Raw genomic sequence first — 16568 nt, 5'->3', positions numbered from 1 at the left:
CTCGCATCCAAATCATTTATGTAAATGACAAAAGGTAGAGGACCCAGCATCGATCCTTGTGGCACTCCACTGGTCGCAGGCCTCCAGTCTGAAAAACAACCCTCCACCACCACCCTCTGTCTTCTACCTTTGAGCCAGTTCTGTATCCAAATGGCTAGTTCTCCCTGTATTCCATGAGATCTAACCTTGCTAATCAGTCTCTCCTGACATTGAAAAAAAAAACTACAGGGCAACTCTTTCACACAGAGTGGTATGTGTATGGAATAAGCTGCCAGAGAAAATGGTGGAGGCTAGTAGAATTGCGACATTTAAAAGGCATCTAGATGGGTATATGAACAAGAAGTGTTTGGAGTGATATGGGCCAGGTGCTAACAGGTGGGATTAGATTGGGTTGGGATATCTGGTCAGCATGGACGGTTGGACTGAAGGGTTTGTTTCCATGCTGTACATCTCTATGACTCTATGAGTACCAGCACCATCAATATCCTAGTGGTCACCATTGACCAGAAACTTCACTAGACAGCCACATTAATAACAACTAAAACAGCAGTTTAGAGGCTGAATATCATGTGACAACAACAATGTGGTTGACCAGAACTACCCACTGCAATGTTCTAGACAACCAATCATTTTAAGGACAACTAGGTCTGGACATCAAATACTGGCCTTTTCTAGCAAAATCCATATTCCATACGAGAATAAAAGGAGGAAAAAAACCTTACTTTTCAATTTCCCACACCTTTTGACCCTCTAGAAGCAAATTAGATTCGGGATGGAATACTGTCCACTTGTCTGAATGAATACACTTTTGATAACACTAAAGGAGGTCAACATCATCCAGGAAAAAGCAATCCAGTGAAGTTGGTATTTTATCCACAACTTTAAACATCCACTTCCTCCACTACTCTCACCCAGTGGCAGCTGTGTATAAATAAATAAGCAAGGGTCCCTCCAACGCCTGTATCACCAATAAGAATAAAAGGCAAATGCATAGAAACCACAAGCTGGTAGTTACACTGGACAGAACTCTCACAACATCCTGGCCACAGACTATATCACTGTTCCGGCATAAAAATCCTGAAAAGCAGTTGTAACAGCAGTGTAGCTGTACCTAAAACACAAAGATAATTGTAGTTCACAGCAGATCACCATTATCATTTTAAGGACAATTTGGCTGAGTAATGTGTTTGACTTGTCAGAAACATCCATATCCCACAAAAAAAATTAAATGATTCAGTTGCAAATTTAGTTAGCAAGATAGTGACGAATGTTGTGTTCAATGACAATATCCTCTGAGGGCAAAGAAAGCAGAGGATACACAGCCAAATGAAGTGGAAGAACAGAGTTCTCAAAGTTGTCAGGCTGGAATAAGTTTCAGGTATGGGGAGGGGTAAGACTGAAGACATGTGAGCTTAGAGCAAATGTGAGGAAGCATTTTGTTTATTATTCACTCATGGGATGTTGGTGCTGCTGGCTAGGCCAACATTTATTGCCCACCCACCATTGTCCAACAGCAGTTAAGAGTAAACCACATTGCTGTGGGCCTGGAGTTATGTGCAGGCCAGTGTCGGTAAGGATGGCAGATTTCCTTCCCTGAAGGATATTAGTAAAATAGATTGTTTTTTTCTGACAACCAACAACGGTTTTATGGTCGTCATTTGACGCCTAATTTCAGAGTTTGTTTTTACTGAATTGAAACTCCACCCTCTGCCATAGTGAGATTTGAACATTAGCTGAGTTTCTGGATTAATAGTCTACTGATAATACCACTAGGCCATTGCTCCCCAGAGGTAATATAGTGACCAGAAACAATGTAGGTCAGCAAGCACAAAGACAACAGATGAAAGGTGAGTAAAGGGGTAGGAAAGTTTTGAAAACTAACTTTACTGAGAATGGAAGATGGGAGGCCTGTTAAGTACTATCCAAACAAAATATGACAACCCTAAAATCCATTTAAGATACTTCTACTTATTAGGATTTAAGAAAGTATGATCATCAATGTACTGTTGTAAAAATGTATTTTGCCCCGTCACTTCCTTCACTCTGGATGTTTGAGCAAAACTCAAGGCACCCCTCTCTTCCAAATACCTTTCTTCCTTGACCCCACTGGCAATCATTTCCAAGAATGGCCTTTGGCTCTTCTAACACCTGCTATTTCTGTTACAGCTGCTCCCATTCTGTTCCCCAAATAACATCCTCTTCTTTCTTGTATAGGATAGAAATGTTTATTAGGTTTTTATTTTATTTTCCTGAATGTAGGTCCCCCACTTCAATTTTTTCTTCCTTATAATACTTAGTCATAATACACAACATTTTTATATAAAAACAATTTAATACTGATCAACAGTTGCTGCAATGTAAATTTTATATTGATCTTCAGCATACATTCGCTGCATGTCAGCTTATTATCAGATATAATAGCATTTGTCATCAATATGCTCAGAAAGGATGAAATTCCAAAACACAACAGGCATTTAGAAATTTACCTGCAGTGCCCACAGGTCTTCTGGGTTTGTTGAATATCTGATCACCTGGGTTGTGTGGTGTAAATACCTCCTGTCCTTGTCTTGCTAAAACTGGGTCATATTCCTTTCCATCATAGTTTGCATCAAAGAATTTCTTGAACCACTGAACAAATTCAAAGTTGTCTTGGAACTTTCCTTTCACTAATCTTTCTACTGGAATAATCTGAAAACAAAAGTGAGAAATGAATTTCTTGTTCAGTTTTATTTATTTTTATTCTTCAAACTAATCTATACTCCATATACCTATGGGACAGATGAAATCCATTAAATCCTACATCCAACATTTCTAATGCTGGGAAGTATCTATTATGCATGATTCAATTTTGTTTTATGAAAATGCACAACTGTTCAATTGTATTTGCAACTGTAAATGTTTGCTTTTTACTAATTTTGTTCTCTCAATTCAAACTATACTTGTTAAAAGACACAAACTAGCTCAAAGTTACAAAATGAGAAATTACAAAATGCATAAAGTACTGATTCTTCAATTCAGAAATGAGACAGATGGATTGAAAACTTGTTACTACAAAAAGGAAATTATAAAAATTGTTTCAGAAACAAAGGCCTTTAAAGTTCCACGTGTTCAAATAAAAAGTGGATACCGCTGGCATTTTTCTACAAACACTTAAATATACACAACCATGAGTACAGCAGAATCATAGAAGCATCGCAAATATAGCATACAAATTTATTGTTTCCTTCCTCCACAATTTTCTCATTGCTCCATGATGCCACCCTATCATCAAAGTAATCTTTTCTGCAGCACCACTGATCTAAAGTGAAGATTTTTCACTTGTAAACCTATCTGGTGAACAGCAATGCACTATTCAACTGAGCAAATAGGAGTTAAAAGGTAAAAAAAAAAGCTTCAAAAGTGTACCTTTTGCTTTGATTTCTAAATTAGCTAATTCCGAAAGTTCACTTGTCTTGGAAATCAATTCTCAAGTTTAATGTTGAAATTTCTCTCTCATGAATAATGGATAGGTGGAAAGGACACTGGTAAATATGATGCTAATTCACCTTTTTTTTTAAAAACAAAAGTGAGTTAAGCATCGCATTAAGCATATGATTGAAGATTATGAGAATTTAACAGTTGAGATTTACACATATCAAATAAGTTGGGCTTCTACTCAGAATACAACAAAGTGCTGGTAAAACTCAGTAGGTGTGACAGCATCTGTGGAGAGAGAAACAGAGTTCATGCTTTCTGAAGAGAAGTTGAAGTGTTAATTTTCTCCACAGATGCTGCCAGATCTGCTGAATATCTCCAGCACTTTGTTTTTGTTTCAGATTTCCAGCATCCACAGTATTTTGCTTGCAATTGGGTCTTCTGCTAGGATTTTGTTTGATATAATTTGGCACTATTACATACTTTGGATAAGCCTGAATTAATATTCTGACAATTCATTCATTTTGCCAATTTTTTTATACATTGTTTGTTACTTTGCTTATGTAAGTTAACATATAGGCAGTAGCAGAGAAATTTGTGCTTGTGTTTGATGGTGTATTTGCATATGAAACAGTGACAAAAATACAGAGAGAGATCTATTCTTCAATTTTAGCCTCTTGCAAATCCTCAATGCCTTTACCACAACAGCCAGACGTCATGACTTCCACCATTTCCATCCCAAACTCTGCAACCCCATCTTAAATCTCTCTGGCTCTCTCTTCCTTGAAAATGTTCCTTAAAACCCCCCTCACCAGAAAGCTTTGGTGAGGGTCCCAATTTAAAGGTGCTAAAAAAAATGCACTCCCCCTACCCCCTAATAATCTTTGGAGTGATACTTGCACTTCTTGCAACCTAGACTGAAGTGAAAATCAATGGTGATCACAGCCATAAAGATAACTACAGGGATTTAACAGAGATTGATTAGCAAGTTTTGAGAAGCTTTGAATCTCAGTCCCAGTCATACAGAAATGGACAAATGTAAACACTCGGAAACATTAACTGAATTAAAATCACATTGGTAGGTACTGGATCAAAGCCCAGAGTACAGATCAGAAAATAAATTTCATAAAAGATGCTAATATGCAGGCCATCACCAAAAAGGTAGTCAATTAGCTGGAATGTCATAAAACTCTGTTTCAGCATCCAGTATCATCATATAACTCAAGAATCCATGTTGCTAGCATCTAATGTCCTCTACAATGAGCCCGAAAGTGACTTAGTTGCGCAACCAAGACAAAGTTAGAAGGCAGCCTATTATCTTCTTTTCAACTGCAATTAAACCAGTCAGATCAACATCACCATCATCATGTTTGAAAAACAAGAGAAAAAACATACAATCAAGTTCTAAATAGTTGCAAGGGAATATCAGTTATTCCATGAAAGAAATAACCTTTAATAGTGGAGTTTGGGAAATCACTCAGAAGTGCCAGCTGGAAGAGCTCACATGGAAAATGAAAACAATACAAAGTTAGTAGTTGTCTGACATTTTGGTTTTATTTCTAGGGCTGTAGATTCGCTGTGCAAACTTGATACTGAAATCAGGAGTCTTAAAGTCATCCTGTGAGAGAACGGCTGCCCTGGTAAGATAATGTTTCACTCTATATCGCACAACTCATGAATCTGAAAAGTTTGCAGTCTGCTTCAGATTACTGTAGGAGGGTAAGGTATCTTAAAAGTTTGAGCAGCAGCTGAAGCTAGTTATTTCACATAGCTATATATTAGCAACATAAGTGGCTTTTGTCACTGATAGGATGCTGCCAACAAGCCAAAAAGACATCCTGCTTATCACAAAAACCAGTAATGTGACGTATGAATTTTAGTGCCAGTATAATGCCAACCATTTAGGCTGCCCATCCCAAACTGATGGATCATATCAAACAGATGTTGCCTCAGCCTGTACACAATAAGCAAAGTACTGACTAAATCCAATCAACGAACACTCTCAAAACTCCCCATGCTATACCTAACATTAGATGTGATTCTGCAAATGGAAAACATTCACTGAATGATTTTCAATGTGCACGAAATTATTCTAATAACCGATTTTGGATTGCTAGTCGGGCTCGTAGTGCGGCACATTTGTGTGTATACTGAAAGTTACATATATTATTACACAGGGCTCTGTTCTTTGCAAACAAGGAGAACATATATATGCACTATGCTTGTTTCAACATAATTAAATTGTGACAACTATTCACTGGTTCAACCAATCAGCAATCTCCTCTGCACAGCTGAAGTTTTGCTTTTCCCCTTGAACCAATATTCTTTTGAAATGTCCTGAGTACTAGAGGCACTTTGACAAAATGGGTCTTTTTCAGCAATACTCAAGGTCTGTATAAACAAACAATTATTTTCTATACCTCTTTAACGAGCTTTCCAAACTACCATAAGACTATGCAATGGGAGTTGCATATATGACAGACAGGGTAAAGACCCAGGATCTGCCATGCTCAAGGACATTAGTCAGGTTTTTAATGCATTTTGGCAGCTTCTGGTCATTTTTACTGATGTCAGTCTTTATCCAGTTTTTTTTAAAATTATAGATTTATATTTTAAAAATCGTAATTCAAATTCACAAACTACAATGATATGTACAGACTTGTGCTCTGGATTACTAATCTAATAACATAATTATGCTCGTGCACTCATGAGTCCACACAATCAAAATAATTCCAATCGCCATGATCCTTAGAATTGTCCTTTTCCAGCACAAAATTGAGCACTGGAATTTATGCTTGCATCATAACTAAAACATGTATTCTTTCAAAGGTTACTAAACAATTGTCAACAGCTTTAAAGTTTGCTTCAACATTTCTACAGACAAGCAGATGTCCCATTATATTGCACACGAGTAATCTGGGTCTGGAGTGTGATTATTATGTTTTTCCAATAAATTGGCTTATCCCATGACACTTCAAAAAAATCCCAAAGAGCCAAATACAAATAATTAAAGGTATTTCTAAACTCAAGAGGACAATTACATCTGCTTGTAAATTTCTAACTATAATTAAAAAGAATGATGTAACAAGTACCTATATATATTTATTTTGTACCTGTAACATATGGCATTACTTTATGGCTGAAACTTAACAGACACATTAGAAACAGAAGAACATAAGTTCATCATTCAGTCCCATAAACATGCTCTTCCATTCTAATATATCTATTGATACCGAGACTGCAAAGTCAGTGTTGTATCTGTCATTATATATTACAGTGAACGCTGTGTGTATGTATATAATTGCAAGACAGTAATCCATTCAAGCAAATTAAACATTTTACGAAAGACAAATCACTAAATAGCATTTGACAATTTTTGAAACAATGCACATTTTCCATTGTTATTGGATTGTGCAAAGTAAAATGACGTACCTTTGTATGGTCTTCCTCAATTTCAATGTAGTTTATCCACCACATACAGATGAATCAGGTCTGTCATCCAATGGGGGAAATCACAAGACTCTGTCCTTTAAACAATGTTCTTCGCAGCAGCCATGTGATCTCCCTCACTCCCACACAGTATATAAGTCAGCGATCCAGATTCCCTCCTTAGGTATTTTTGATGGAGGTGGCTGAAAAGTAGACCGAGGTGATACAACGAAGGAGAAATTAAACAAAATTAACAATTTAACCTCCAAGCACTCCAAATCAGCGCAAGACAGTGGGGAAGGAAGACTGATGCCTTTTATGTGGAGGATAAAATACACAAAGAATAAAGAACCAAGCCACTGGTAGTTCATCATACTTGTTTCCTCATTTTTATACATAGTAAGAGCAAAAATGAAGATGGACAACTCTATGATTGATTTAAAGATCAGTTTAGAGAACAGATTTGGCAAAGATGATGTTTTTCTTAGCAGATACATCCAAACAGTGGTGGTAAGGAAAATGCTGAGTTTCTTCCAAGTAGTTGCCTTAAAGCTAGTTTCTCTCAAAATTAATCCATTAAGTCACCACAGATTCAGCAGAACAATCTTTAACTCTGCTTGTAAGTTGACAAACCAACCAACATTAAACAATTGAGGTTTACATTCCACTGAGGCATTCACAATATATCGTTTGGAGATGGATACACTTAAGAATCCCTTCACTTTCCTCATTCCTGAAGAAGGGCTTATGCCCGAAACGTCGATTCTCCTGTTCCCTGGATGCTGCCTGACCTGCTGCGCTTTTCCAGCAACACATTTTCAGCTACACTTAAGAATTACCTTGCAAAAGCAAGAAATTGTGTAGAATGACAACTGCTTTGATCCAATCCATTTTAACTGCCATAGGTCTTAAAATGTTGACAGGGAATCAACTTCTGAGGAATACAATGGGGACAGAAATTCTGTCAGAAGAATGAGGGGAATACATTTCTGAAAAACGGTTTTCATATAACGTACAAAAGGAGGTCCAAATTTGCTGCACTTGAATTGAAAATTCAGTGGTTGCAGCCCCAAAGCAGATTGATCAGACATTTGTCATACAGAAATAAGTGCAATGAGACAAACTGTTTCTGACACAAAGAATTTGATCATGAGTGATCACGAAAACAAAGAGGAATATAAAAGTTTAGGAAAAACAAGACAATCATAAACTGGTTCCAGAGCTCTGGAATTACAGGATAAAACACATTTAAAGAATGAACAACCACCATTACGAGTGGTAAGGGTCAGCAAAAGTCTCTTATTCATATGTTCTGAAACAACATTGACTGTTTTCAGAGAGTAAAACCATCTGGGAGGAGATCCTTGTTCCTGCTCAAAATCCGCAGAAACTTTCTATACACAGGAGGGCTATTATGATGAAAGGTCCCAGAAATAAAAATACCAAACATGCAGAGTGCTTTTAAACAGAAACCAAACTGACACCTAATCTGTTTAATATGTAACTTGATTCTCTCCTCAGATGCTCAATAACTGTAATGAACTTGCATCACTCTGCATATCGGAGTAGCCACCTGTATTTCTAAGCTGCAAATATTTGTCAGCTTCACATTCAGGTAGAATTGCTCATTCTTCATCTATATGAAAGAACACCAGAGACAAATGGGTTTGATGTATTTGTACAGTTTGTCTCTTCAACTCATGGAAGTAATCCGAGCCTTTCCATTCCAAGTCTTTACAATTTATAAAATGACAAAAAATACATCTTCTGTTCTTCATAAATAGAAAATGCATCAAATTGGCAATGGCTGAGTGTAGAATTCAGAATAAATAATATGGTGTAAAGATCAAACTCAGATAAAATTTCCCTAACACAAGTATCCTCATACACTAAATTAAAAATGGCTCCAAAATATTGAGCCTCCACATACACAAGTATTTGAATTTAAATTTTAACAAAGCAACATTAGTTGCTAATATTTTAGATTCCATACAGGCATCAAGAATACCAATGACTTAGCAGCAGCCCAAACCAGAGCTGGGATTGAACAACCAGGTCAATCCATTCTATATCCGGTGGTAACTTGTTGAAACTTGCTTACATCAAGAAAAATATTTTTTGAACTCTTAAAAGGAGACAGCTTTTCATTCAAAGCTGGAACAGAACACTCTCAGCATTAGTTTCCAAAATCGAGTAGAGTTAGATGGACAATATCTGTCTCAGTACCGATTAAACTGTACGTTATTGGTGACTGAGGACAATGTTCCTCTGCACTATAGGGAGCCAAACGTACTTTGCACTTCTAGTCAATCTGGAATTGGAACTTCAGTACTTCACTCAAAGCAGAAATCACTGTGGTCCAGAAATCTTTCTTTCCAATCAATCAGTCAGAATTTCTCAACAAATGCTTCTTGACAAGAACTGTCACGCTTCTTTCAAGAAAGTTCACTGGTGAAAGATGATAAGCATTTCGTTTGAAATAACTATGTGATAAAAATACCAAATTCAAATGAACTCCAATTTTTTTAACACAATCTTTGCTGAAAAAAATATTTAATTGTTCAATACTTGTTACTGAGGGAAAGGCAATAGTATGATTTTGTTATAGAGAGTAGGGAACAAGAGGGAACAAGAACTTGAAGTTTAGAGAAACCAAAATGGTAAGGGAGATCATCTAGTACCTGGATGAAGACACAAAGAAATCCTGTGATTTATATTGTTTGGTAGCAGGCTTGATTCATCTGTAAATGGAATATGTATGATGTCAGAAAAATGAACGCTAACTTTATTTTGGCCTAATTCATGAGGCACATGATGCCAGACCTCAAAGTATGAGCTTTGTTATATCAGAGTTCCTCATTTCAGATTAGATAACTTGTTCAATAATTCAACATCTGTACATTATATAAACTTACATTCAGTATTATTCCATCATAAATCATGCAAGTAGAAACTTTTGGGCCTATTACAAAAAAAGACTATTCCCTTTTTATCCACCTGATTGATATAAAGTTAAAATTGCTTAGGGAAAATGATTTAACTAATATCAAACACCTCCTTACCAGATGAACGACAATACAGAAGCTCTGAGGTGGATAATGTTATGATCTGAAATGCAATTTCAATACCATACTTTTAAAATCCTCAAAAAATGCATCTCCAAAGTTTAGGAGAGCTAGAACGTCATCACTTATTTCCATTTCATCAAACAGAAAAATAAAACAAAATAAAGTCCACTTTTTCCGGAATTCTCATGCAACCTGTCATCCATGGGAGTAGGTTTCATTGCTCTGTGATCTCTCAGTCCCTCCCTCTCATTTTGATCAAACCTCACTGATGGTATTTATGAGTGGTCCTGGCCGCAACTGGTATATTCATGTAACCTGCAGTCCTCATTCCTGTATGTACTGGATACCAGGGAGTTTACTGTACTATGGCTTTGTCAGTACATCCATTATGACCTGAAAATATTTATGGTCAATGATGTTACTACACTGAAAAATGTTCCACTGCAAGAGAATTCAATTCTATCAGCTATGGCAGTACTTCTGTAACAACATTTAAAACTTGGACAGGCACATAGACAGGAAAGGATTAGAGAGATATGGATCAAATGTAGGCAAATGGGACTAGTTTAGCTTGGGATACCTGATGGGCATGGTCGAGTTGGAACAAAGGGCCTGTTTCCATGCTGTTTGGCTCTATGATTTTATAACAACATAAATGATTTTTACTGTAAATAGAAAAGCGTATGATGTACATTAAATTTAATCTGCTCTCAATACCAGAAATTGGAACTAGAAATGTAAGCTTTGACTGCTTGGTGTGATATTGCATATAGAGAATAAAAATAAATCTTCACATATAAGCCAACTATGGATGCAAATTAACTGACAGCTTAGATAACTGTTTGATTATACACAAGCATTTTAAAAGGTATAAATGTCTCACAAACATTTTAGAAATAATTTTAAAAGTTTCTGCGAAGATTTGTAGCTCGGATGCTCGTTGTTGTGGTTCTGTTCGCCGAGCTGGAAGTTTTTGTTGCAAACGTTTCATCCCCTGGCTAGGCGACATCATCAGTGCTTGGGAGCCTCCTGCGAAGCGCTTCTTTGATGTTTCCTCCGGTGTTTATAGTGGTCTGTCCCTGCCGCTTCCGGTTGTCAGTTTCAGCTGTCCGCTATAGTGGTTGGTATATTGGGTCCAGGTCGATGTGTTTGTTGATGGAGTTTGTGGATGAATGCCATGCCTCTAGGAATTCCCTGGCTGTTCTCTGTCTGGCTTGCCCTATGATAGTAGTGTTGTCCCAGTCGAATTCCGAACAGAGAATTCACTACAAGGGTATACAGGAAAGCCACACACACAGACCAAGTCCTAAACTATGAAAGTAACCACCCCAACACACACAAACGAAGCTGCATCAGGACACTATTCAAAAGGGCTACAACACACTGCAGTACACCAGAACTGCAAAAAAAAGGAGGAACACCTATACAAGGTATTCGCCAAAAACCGATACTCGCGCAACTTCATCAACAGATGCCCAAGAGAAAGGCCACGGAACGAGGACATACCACAACCAAAAGGACTAGCCACACTACCATACATCAGGAGCATCTCGGAACTGACAGCCAGACTACTGCGACCCCTAGGACTCATAACGGCACACAAACCAACAGCCACGCTCAGACAACAACTCACCAGAACGAAGGACCCGATACCCAACATGAGCAAGACGAATGTAGTGTACAAAATACCATGCAAGGACTGCACAAAACACTATATAGGACAAACAGCTAACAATCCGCATACATGAACATCAACTAACCACGAAACGACACGACCAGCTATCCTTAGTAGCCACACACGCAGACAACAAGCAACATGAATTCGACTGGGACAACACTACTATCATAGGGCAAGCCAGACAGAGAACAGCCAGGGAATTCCTAGAGGCATGGCATTCATCCACAAACTCCATCAACAAACACATCGACCTGGACCCAACATACCAACCACTACAGCGGACAGCTGAAACTGACAACCAGAAGCGGCAGGGACAGACCACTATAAACACCGGAGGAAACATCAAAGAAGCGCTTCGCAGGAGGCTCCCAAGCACTGATGATGTCGCCTAGCCAGGGGATGAAACGTTTGCAACAAAAACTTCCAGCTCGGCGAACAGAACCACAACAATAATTTTAAAAAGAATTACTGCTGTACTGCACTAAGCAGTAATTGGTGACCAAATTACCAATATTTTATACATTTTACATGTTATATACATTGTCATATTTTATAAATAACAAATACATCCATACACAAATTACTAAGCAATACATTCAGCCTTCCAAAGTTCAAAGAATTAGTTTCTGCCTAGAAAGATATATTGGATTTGGAGGGAGTACAATGAAGGTTGACAATTATAACAAACCTGATATCCAAGTATGAACAACAATTACATAAATTATGTCTGCTTTCTCTAGAATTTAGAAGGTTAAGAGTTGACCTGATCAAAATCTTCAAGATCTTAACACAAAATGACAGGGTAGATAAAGACAAACTATTTCTATTGGTTGGGGATTCTATAACTAGGGGCATACGCTGAGAATTAGGGCCAGAGTGTTAAGGGGAAGAAACACTTCCACACACAAAAGGGTAGATGATGTCTGGAATTCTCTTCCACACAGAGCAAACACTGGATCAGTTGTTAGTTTAAAGTGAGAGACAAATAAATTTTTGTGAAGTAACACCATTAAAGAATACGAGTCAAAGGCAGGTATATGGAATTAGGTCGCAGATCTCCCAGGAGCTCATTAAATGGTGGAACAGGCTCAAGAGGCTGAGTGGCCTTCTCCTATTCCCATGTTTCTATCTTTTCAATCTAAATGTAAACTTATTAATTGAGATGTGCTAACGGTATTAGTTCTTTATTGTTTCAACAAATGTTGTTAGTCAGAATAAACGCACATATACGTGCAGTATTAGTTAAACAGAATAATTTTTGACATTTAAAACTGATTTTGAACAAAATATCATGTATTCTCAATCAATCATCTGTATTTGAGTCTCTAACTTGCAATGCTTAAAAACATTAAATATGTGAAACACTTAACTAAACAGAACAAAGACTGAGCTGGGAAGTATTTTCTATGGTAGGGTTTTGTTTTTAGTTGGTTGGGGAAAAAGTTAGAAGCTATTTTTAACTAAGTTATATCATTCGGATGAGTTTGAAGTAATCAGGCAGAGTTAACATGGTTTTGAGAAAGGGAGATCAGGTTTGACCAATCTAAGCAAATCAAAGTTATGGGGATAAGGGAGGAAAGTGGAGTTGAAGATTATCAGATCATTCACGATTTAATTTAATGGCAGAGCACACTCGTTAGGCTAAATGACCTGTTTCTGCTCCCACATCTTGCAGTTTTATTATATTTGAGATGCTGACATGTGCTGTGGATAATGGGAACTAGTGGATGCACTGCATTTCGATTTAGAGAAGCTACCACAATATTGTGGAAAATAAGAGTTCATAGGGTAGTATAGCATATTGGCATGGCTGGCTCTCAAGAAGCAGAGAGCAGGCAGATATGATTTTTTTCAGGTTGGCAAGATGTAACAAATGGCACATTGCAGGAATTGGCGCTGGAACCCCAGCTGTTCATAATTTATATGAATAACTTAGATGAAGGAATGGAAGCTATGGCTACCAAACTTGCTAATAACACTAAAGATAGGTAGGAAAGTAAGTTGAGAAGAGGATATATGGAGATTACAAAAGACAATTAGACTGGGCAAATGAGTGCAGATCTGGCAAATAATAGGGAAAAATGTGCAACCATCCACTTTGACAGGATAAATAAAAGTGAGCATAGGATGTAAAAATGATGAGATTGTAGACCTCTGGGATCCAGATGGATCTGGGTGGTCTTGCGCATAAATCACAAAAAAATTAAATTTCAGGAATGGCAAATCATCAGGAAAGCTAATAGAAAGTGATAATTTATCATGAAAATACAAATGTAGAGAGGTCATGCTTCAGTTATACAGGGACTAGACTGATAGCAGGCATAGAGGGACACTCTTATGAAAGTTGAGTAGACTGGCCCATACTTGTTAGAATATAGAAGAATGAAAGGTCATATTACTGAAACAAACAAGATTCTTGGGAGACTTGACAGGGTAGATGCAGAAGGCTTGTTTCTCTTTTGGGAGAGTCTCGGACCTCAGGGGAGGGGTCATCTTATAATAAGAGGTGACATATTTAAGTTAGAAACGAGGAAGGATTTTATCTCAGATGGTTGTGAATTTGTGGACTTCTTTACCACAGAGAGCTGTAGAGGCTGGGTTAACAACTATATTCAACGCCGAGATAGATTTTTAAGAAATAAAGGTGTTAAACATTATGGGAAAAAGGCAAGAAAGTGAAGTTGAGGATTATTAGATCAGCCATGATCTCACGGAATGGCAGAGCAAACTCAATGGGCTGAATGGCCTACTTCTCCTCCTATCTCTCATGGGTGAGACCACATCTGGAATACTGCACACAATATTGGTGTCCACGCTTCTGAAAGTATGTTGGAATCACATCAGCTCAGAGTAGGTTTACAAGAGGAACACCTGGAATGAAAGGGTTGTCTTATAATGAAAGACTGGACAGGCTCCATGAAGCTATCTTCTTTAAATAGTGTGTAAACAGATCTTGCAATATTTCTATGACAGGAGTATACAGACTCTTTCTAAGCAAAGGAGTGGAAGATTACTGGGATAGGTGGGAATGTGGATTTGAGGTTATAATTAGATTAGCCATGATCTCACTGAATGGCAGAATAAGCAGAAGGAATTGAATAGCCTATTCCTACTCCTGACATGTATAATCATACAGTATATGAGTTGTGAAAATCAGAAAATATTATTCCTTCTCAGAAGATCAGGCAGCATCTAAGGAGAGACATTTCATATGTAGATATTTCATCAGAGCAGGAATATATGATAATATCATATATATTTTTAACATTTAAAAGGCGCAAAGAGGAGAAATATAGAAAATAGAGTCTACCATTTATTTCTTCATGCCTGCTCCATCACTCAATACAATCATAGGTGGCATCCAATCAGTACAGTGGTCCATACCATACCCTTTGATCCTTTAGGTCTAAGAACTATATCTAAATCCTTCTTCAAAACATTCAATATTTTGGCCTCAATCACTTTCTGTGGCAGAAAATTCCATGAGCTCACTACTCACAGAAGGATGAGGAAAGATATCAATCTGAAGTAGAAAGACTTGAATATCCAAATGGAAAATGGAAGCACTTTAAAAGTAGAAATTAGTTTAATACAAGATAAGTCAAAGACAATTATGAGATTCAAATACCGAATGGAAATGGGGATAAGGCTATCAGAAATTGATGCACAGTAAAATTGACAAAAACTCCAAAAGAAAATAAACCTAGATACATGCCACCTGCCAGAATGAAACACCCTCACCTCAAGACTTCATAACTTCTTCCAGTTTCTTGGGTCAATGGAATCAGCTGTGCTTCACTTGTATTTTTGTCTTTCCCTACATTTATCCCTGTTAAACTTTTGTTATCCATGAACTCTTGAATGACCCACATATTTGCCCATGTCTCAATTTCTAACATCCCTTGTCATTTCCACTCAAACATATTACAGATAATTTACTCATTGGCTTTTAAGTGCACACACGTTTTCTTGCCAATGTTTTGTTCTATTCATTTTAAATATTAATTTTCTATAATATGACCTACACTGCTGATGAAAGGCTTATACTTGAAATATCAACCAAATTTGCAGCATCTCTCTTTTTGCTGGAAACATTAGACACAATCTAATGCTTAAAAACACTTCATATTGTTTATGATTGTTGCAATGTGAAACATTTTAAATTCAATACAGGATCAACAGAAAATAAGTATAATGGATCATTAAACAGAAAATCTTTAAAAATGATTTTTGCCTGCAGTAAGTTATTCCTATACAGTTCTTCCTATGCTAAAGAAGGCTTTGTAGTGGTGACAGCCCAAGGGAATAAACCTGTAACATGTACATGAAAAAAAAGACTTGGCAACTTGAACAGTCCCCTGAATAGAAAAGTTGTCCTTTGTCAAAATTTGAGTACATACTTTATCAACATTCATTTTCTTGAAGGCTGCCTGAAGGATTTTAAAATGTTGGATGTACTCATGTTCCAACTTTGCTTGAAATTTGACTTTCTTTAGAAGAATACAGCCAGGAAAGAGCATATCCATAAACTGACAGTACGCTGTTCCTGTTGAAGAAAACAAAATCCATATTTTAGCAAGAATTAGTTTGAAAAAACATTTAATCACAAATTAGCATGAATATATAATTTATATATTGAAAATGTTCAATAACAAATGCTTTGAAATAATCAGAAGTCAAAAACTGCATCAAATGAGGAAGGTAAAGTAAGTGATTTCCACCACTACATGCAGTAAAGCATGAAGAGTCTTGGAAAGTTCCACAACATTGCAAAAGAATCTGTACTGCAGATAGGTTTTTGAAAAAAAAACCTTTTTGAATGCTATAGGCAAAAAGAGAACTATGCAAGAGAGATGGAAGACTGACTATCCTTTCAGTAATATTACACCATTAAAATACCTGCAAGTTATATACAACCACATGCATAAATTGGGAGAAGTCAGTCATTAGCAGGACTTATACACGTAATGGTAAGGTCC

At 37.0% G+C, this 16568-nt stretch overlaps 1 protein-coding gene across 2 annotated transcripts in view; it reads right to left on the bottom strand.

The window, feature by feature from the left end:
• The window catches only part of LOC122540426 (microtubule-associated protein RP/EB family member 3-like), a 51110-nt gene that overhangs the window by 13808 nt on the left and 20734 nt on the right, over positions 1 to 16568 (bottom strand). For both annotated transcript variants that reach the window (XM_043676177.1, XM_043676185.1), the window contains exons 3-4: positions 15990 to 16135; positions 2487 to 2688 (exon numbers count right to left, since the gene is read on the bottom strand). In XM_043676177.1, the coding sequence (XP_043532112.1) occupies positions 2487 to 2688; positions 15990 to 16135 (348 nt within the window). The remainder of the gene's footprint in view (positions 1 to 2486; positions 2689 to 15989; positions 16136 to 16568) is intronic.

The sequence above is a fragment of the Chiloscyllium plagiosum genome, chromosome 3 (genome assembly GCF_004010195.1).
Source record: "Chiloscyllium plagiosum isolate BGI_BamShark_2017 chromosome 3, ASM401019v2, whole genome shotgun sequence".
Classification (NCBI taxonomy): domain Eukaryota; kingdom Metazoa; phylum Chordata; class Chondrichthyes; order Orectolobiformes; family Hemiscylliidae; genus Chiloscyllium; species Chiloscyllium plagiosum.
This window is presented reverse-complemented; position numbering and strand designations above follow the sequence as displayed.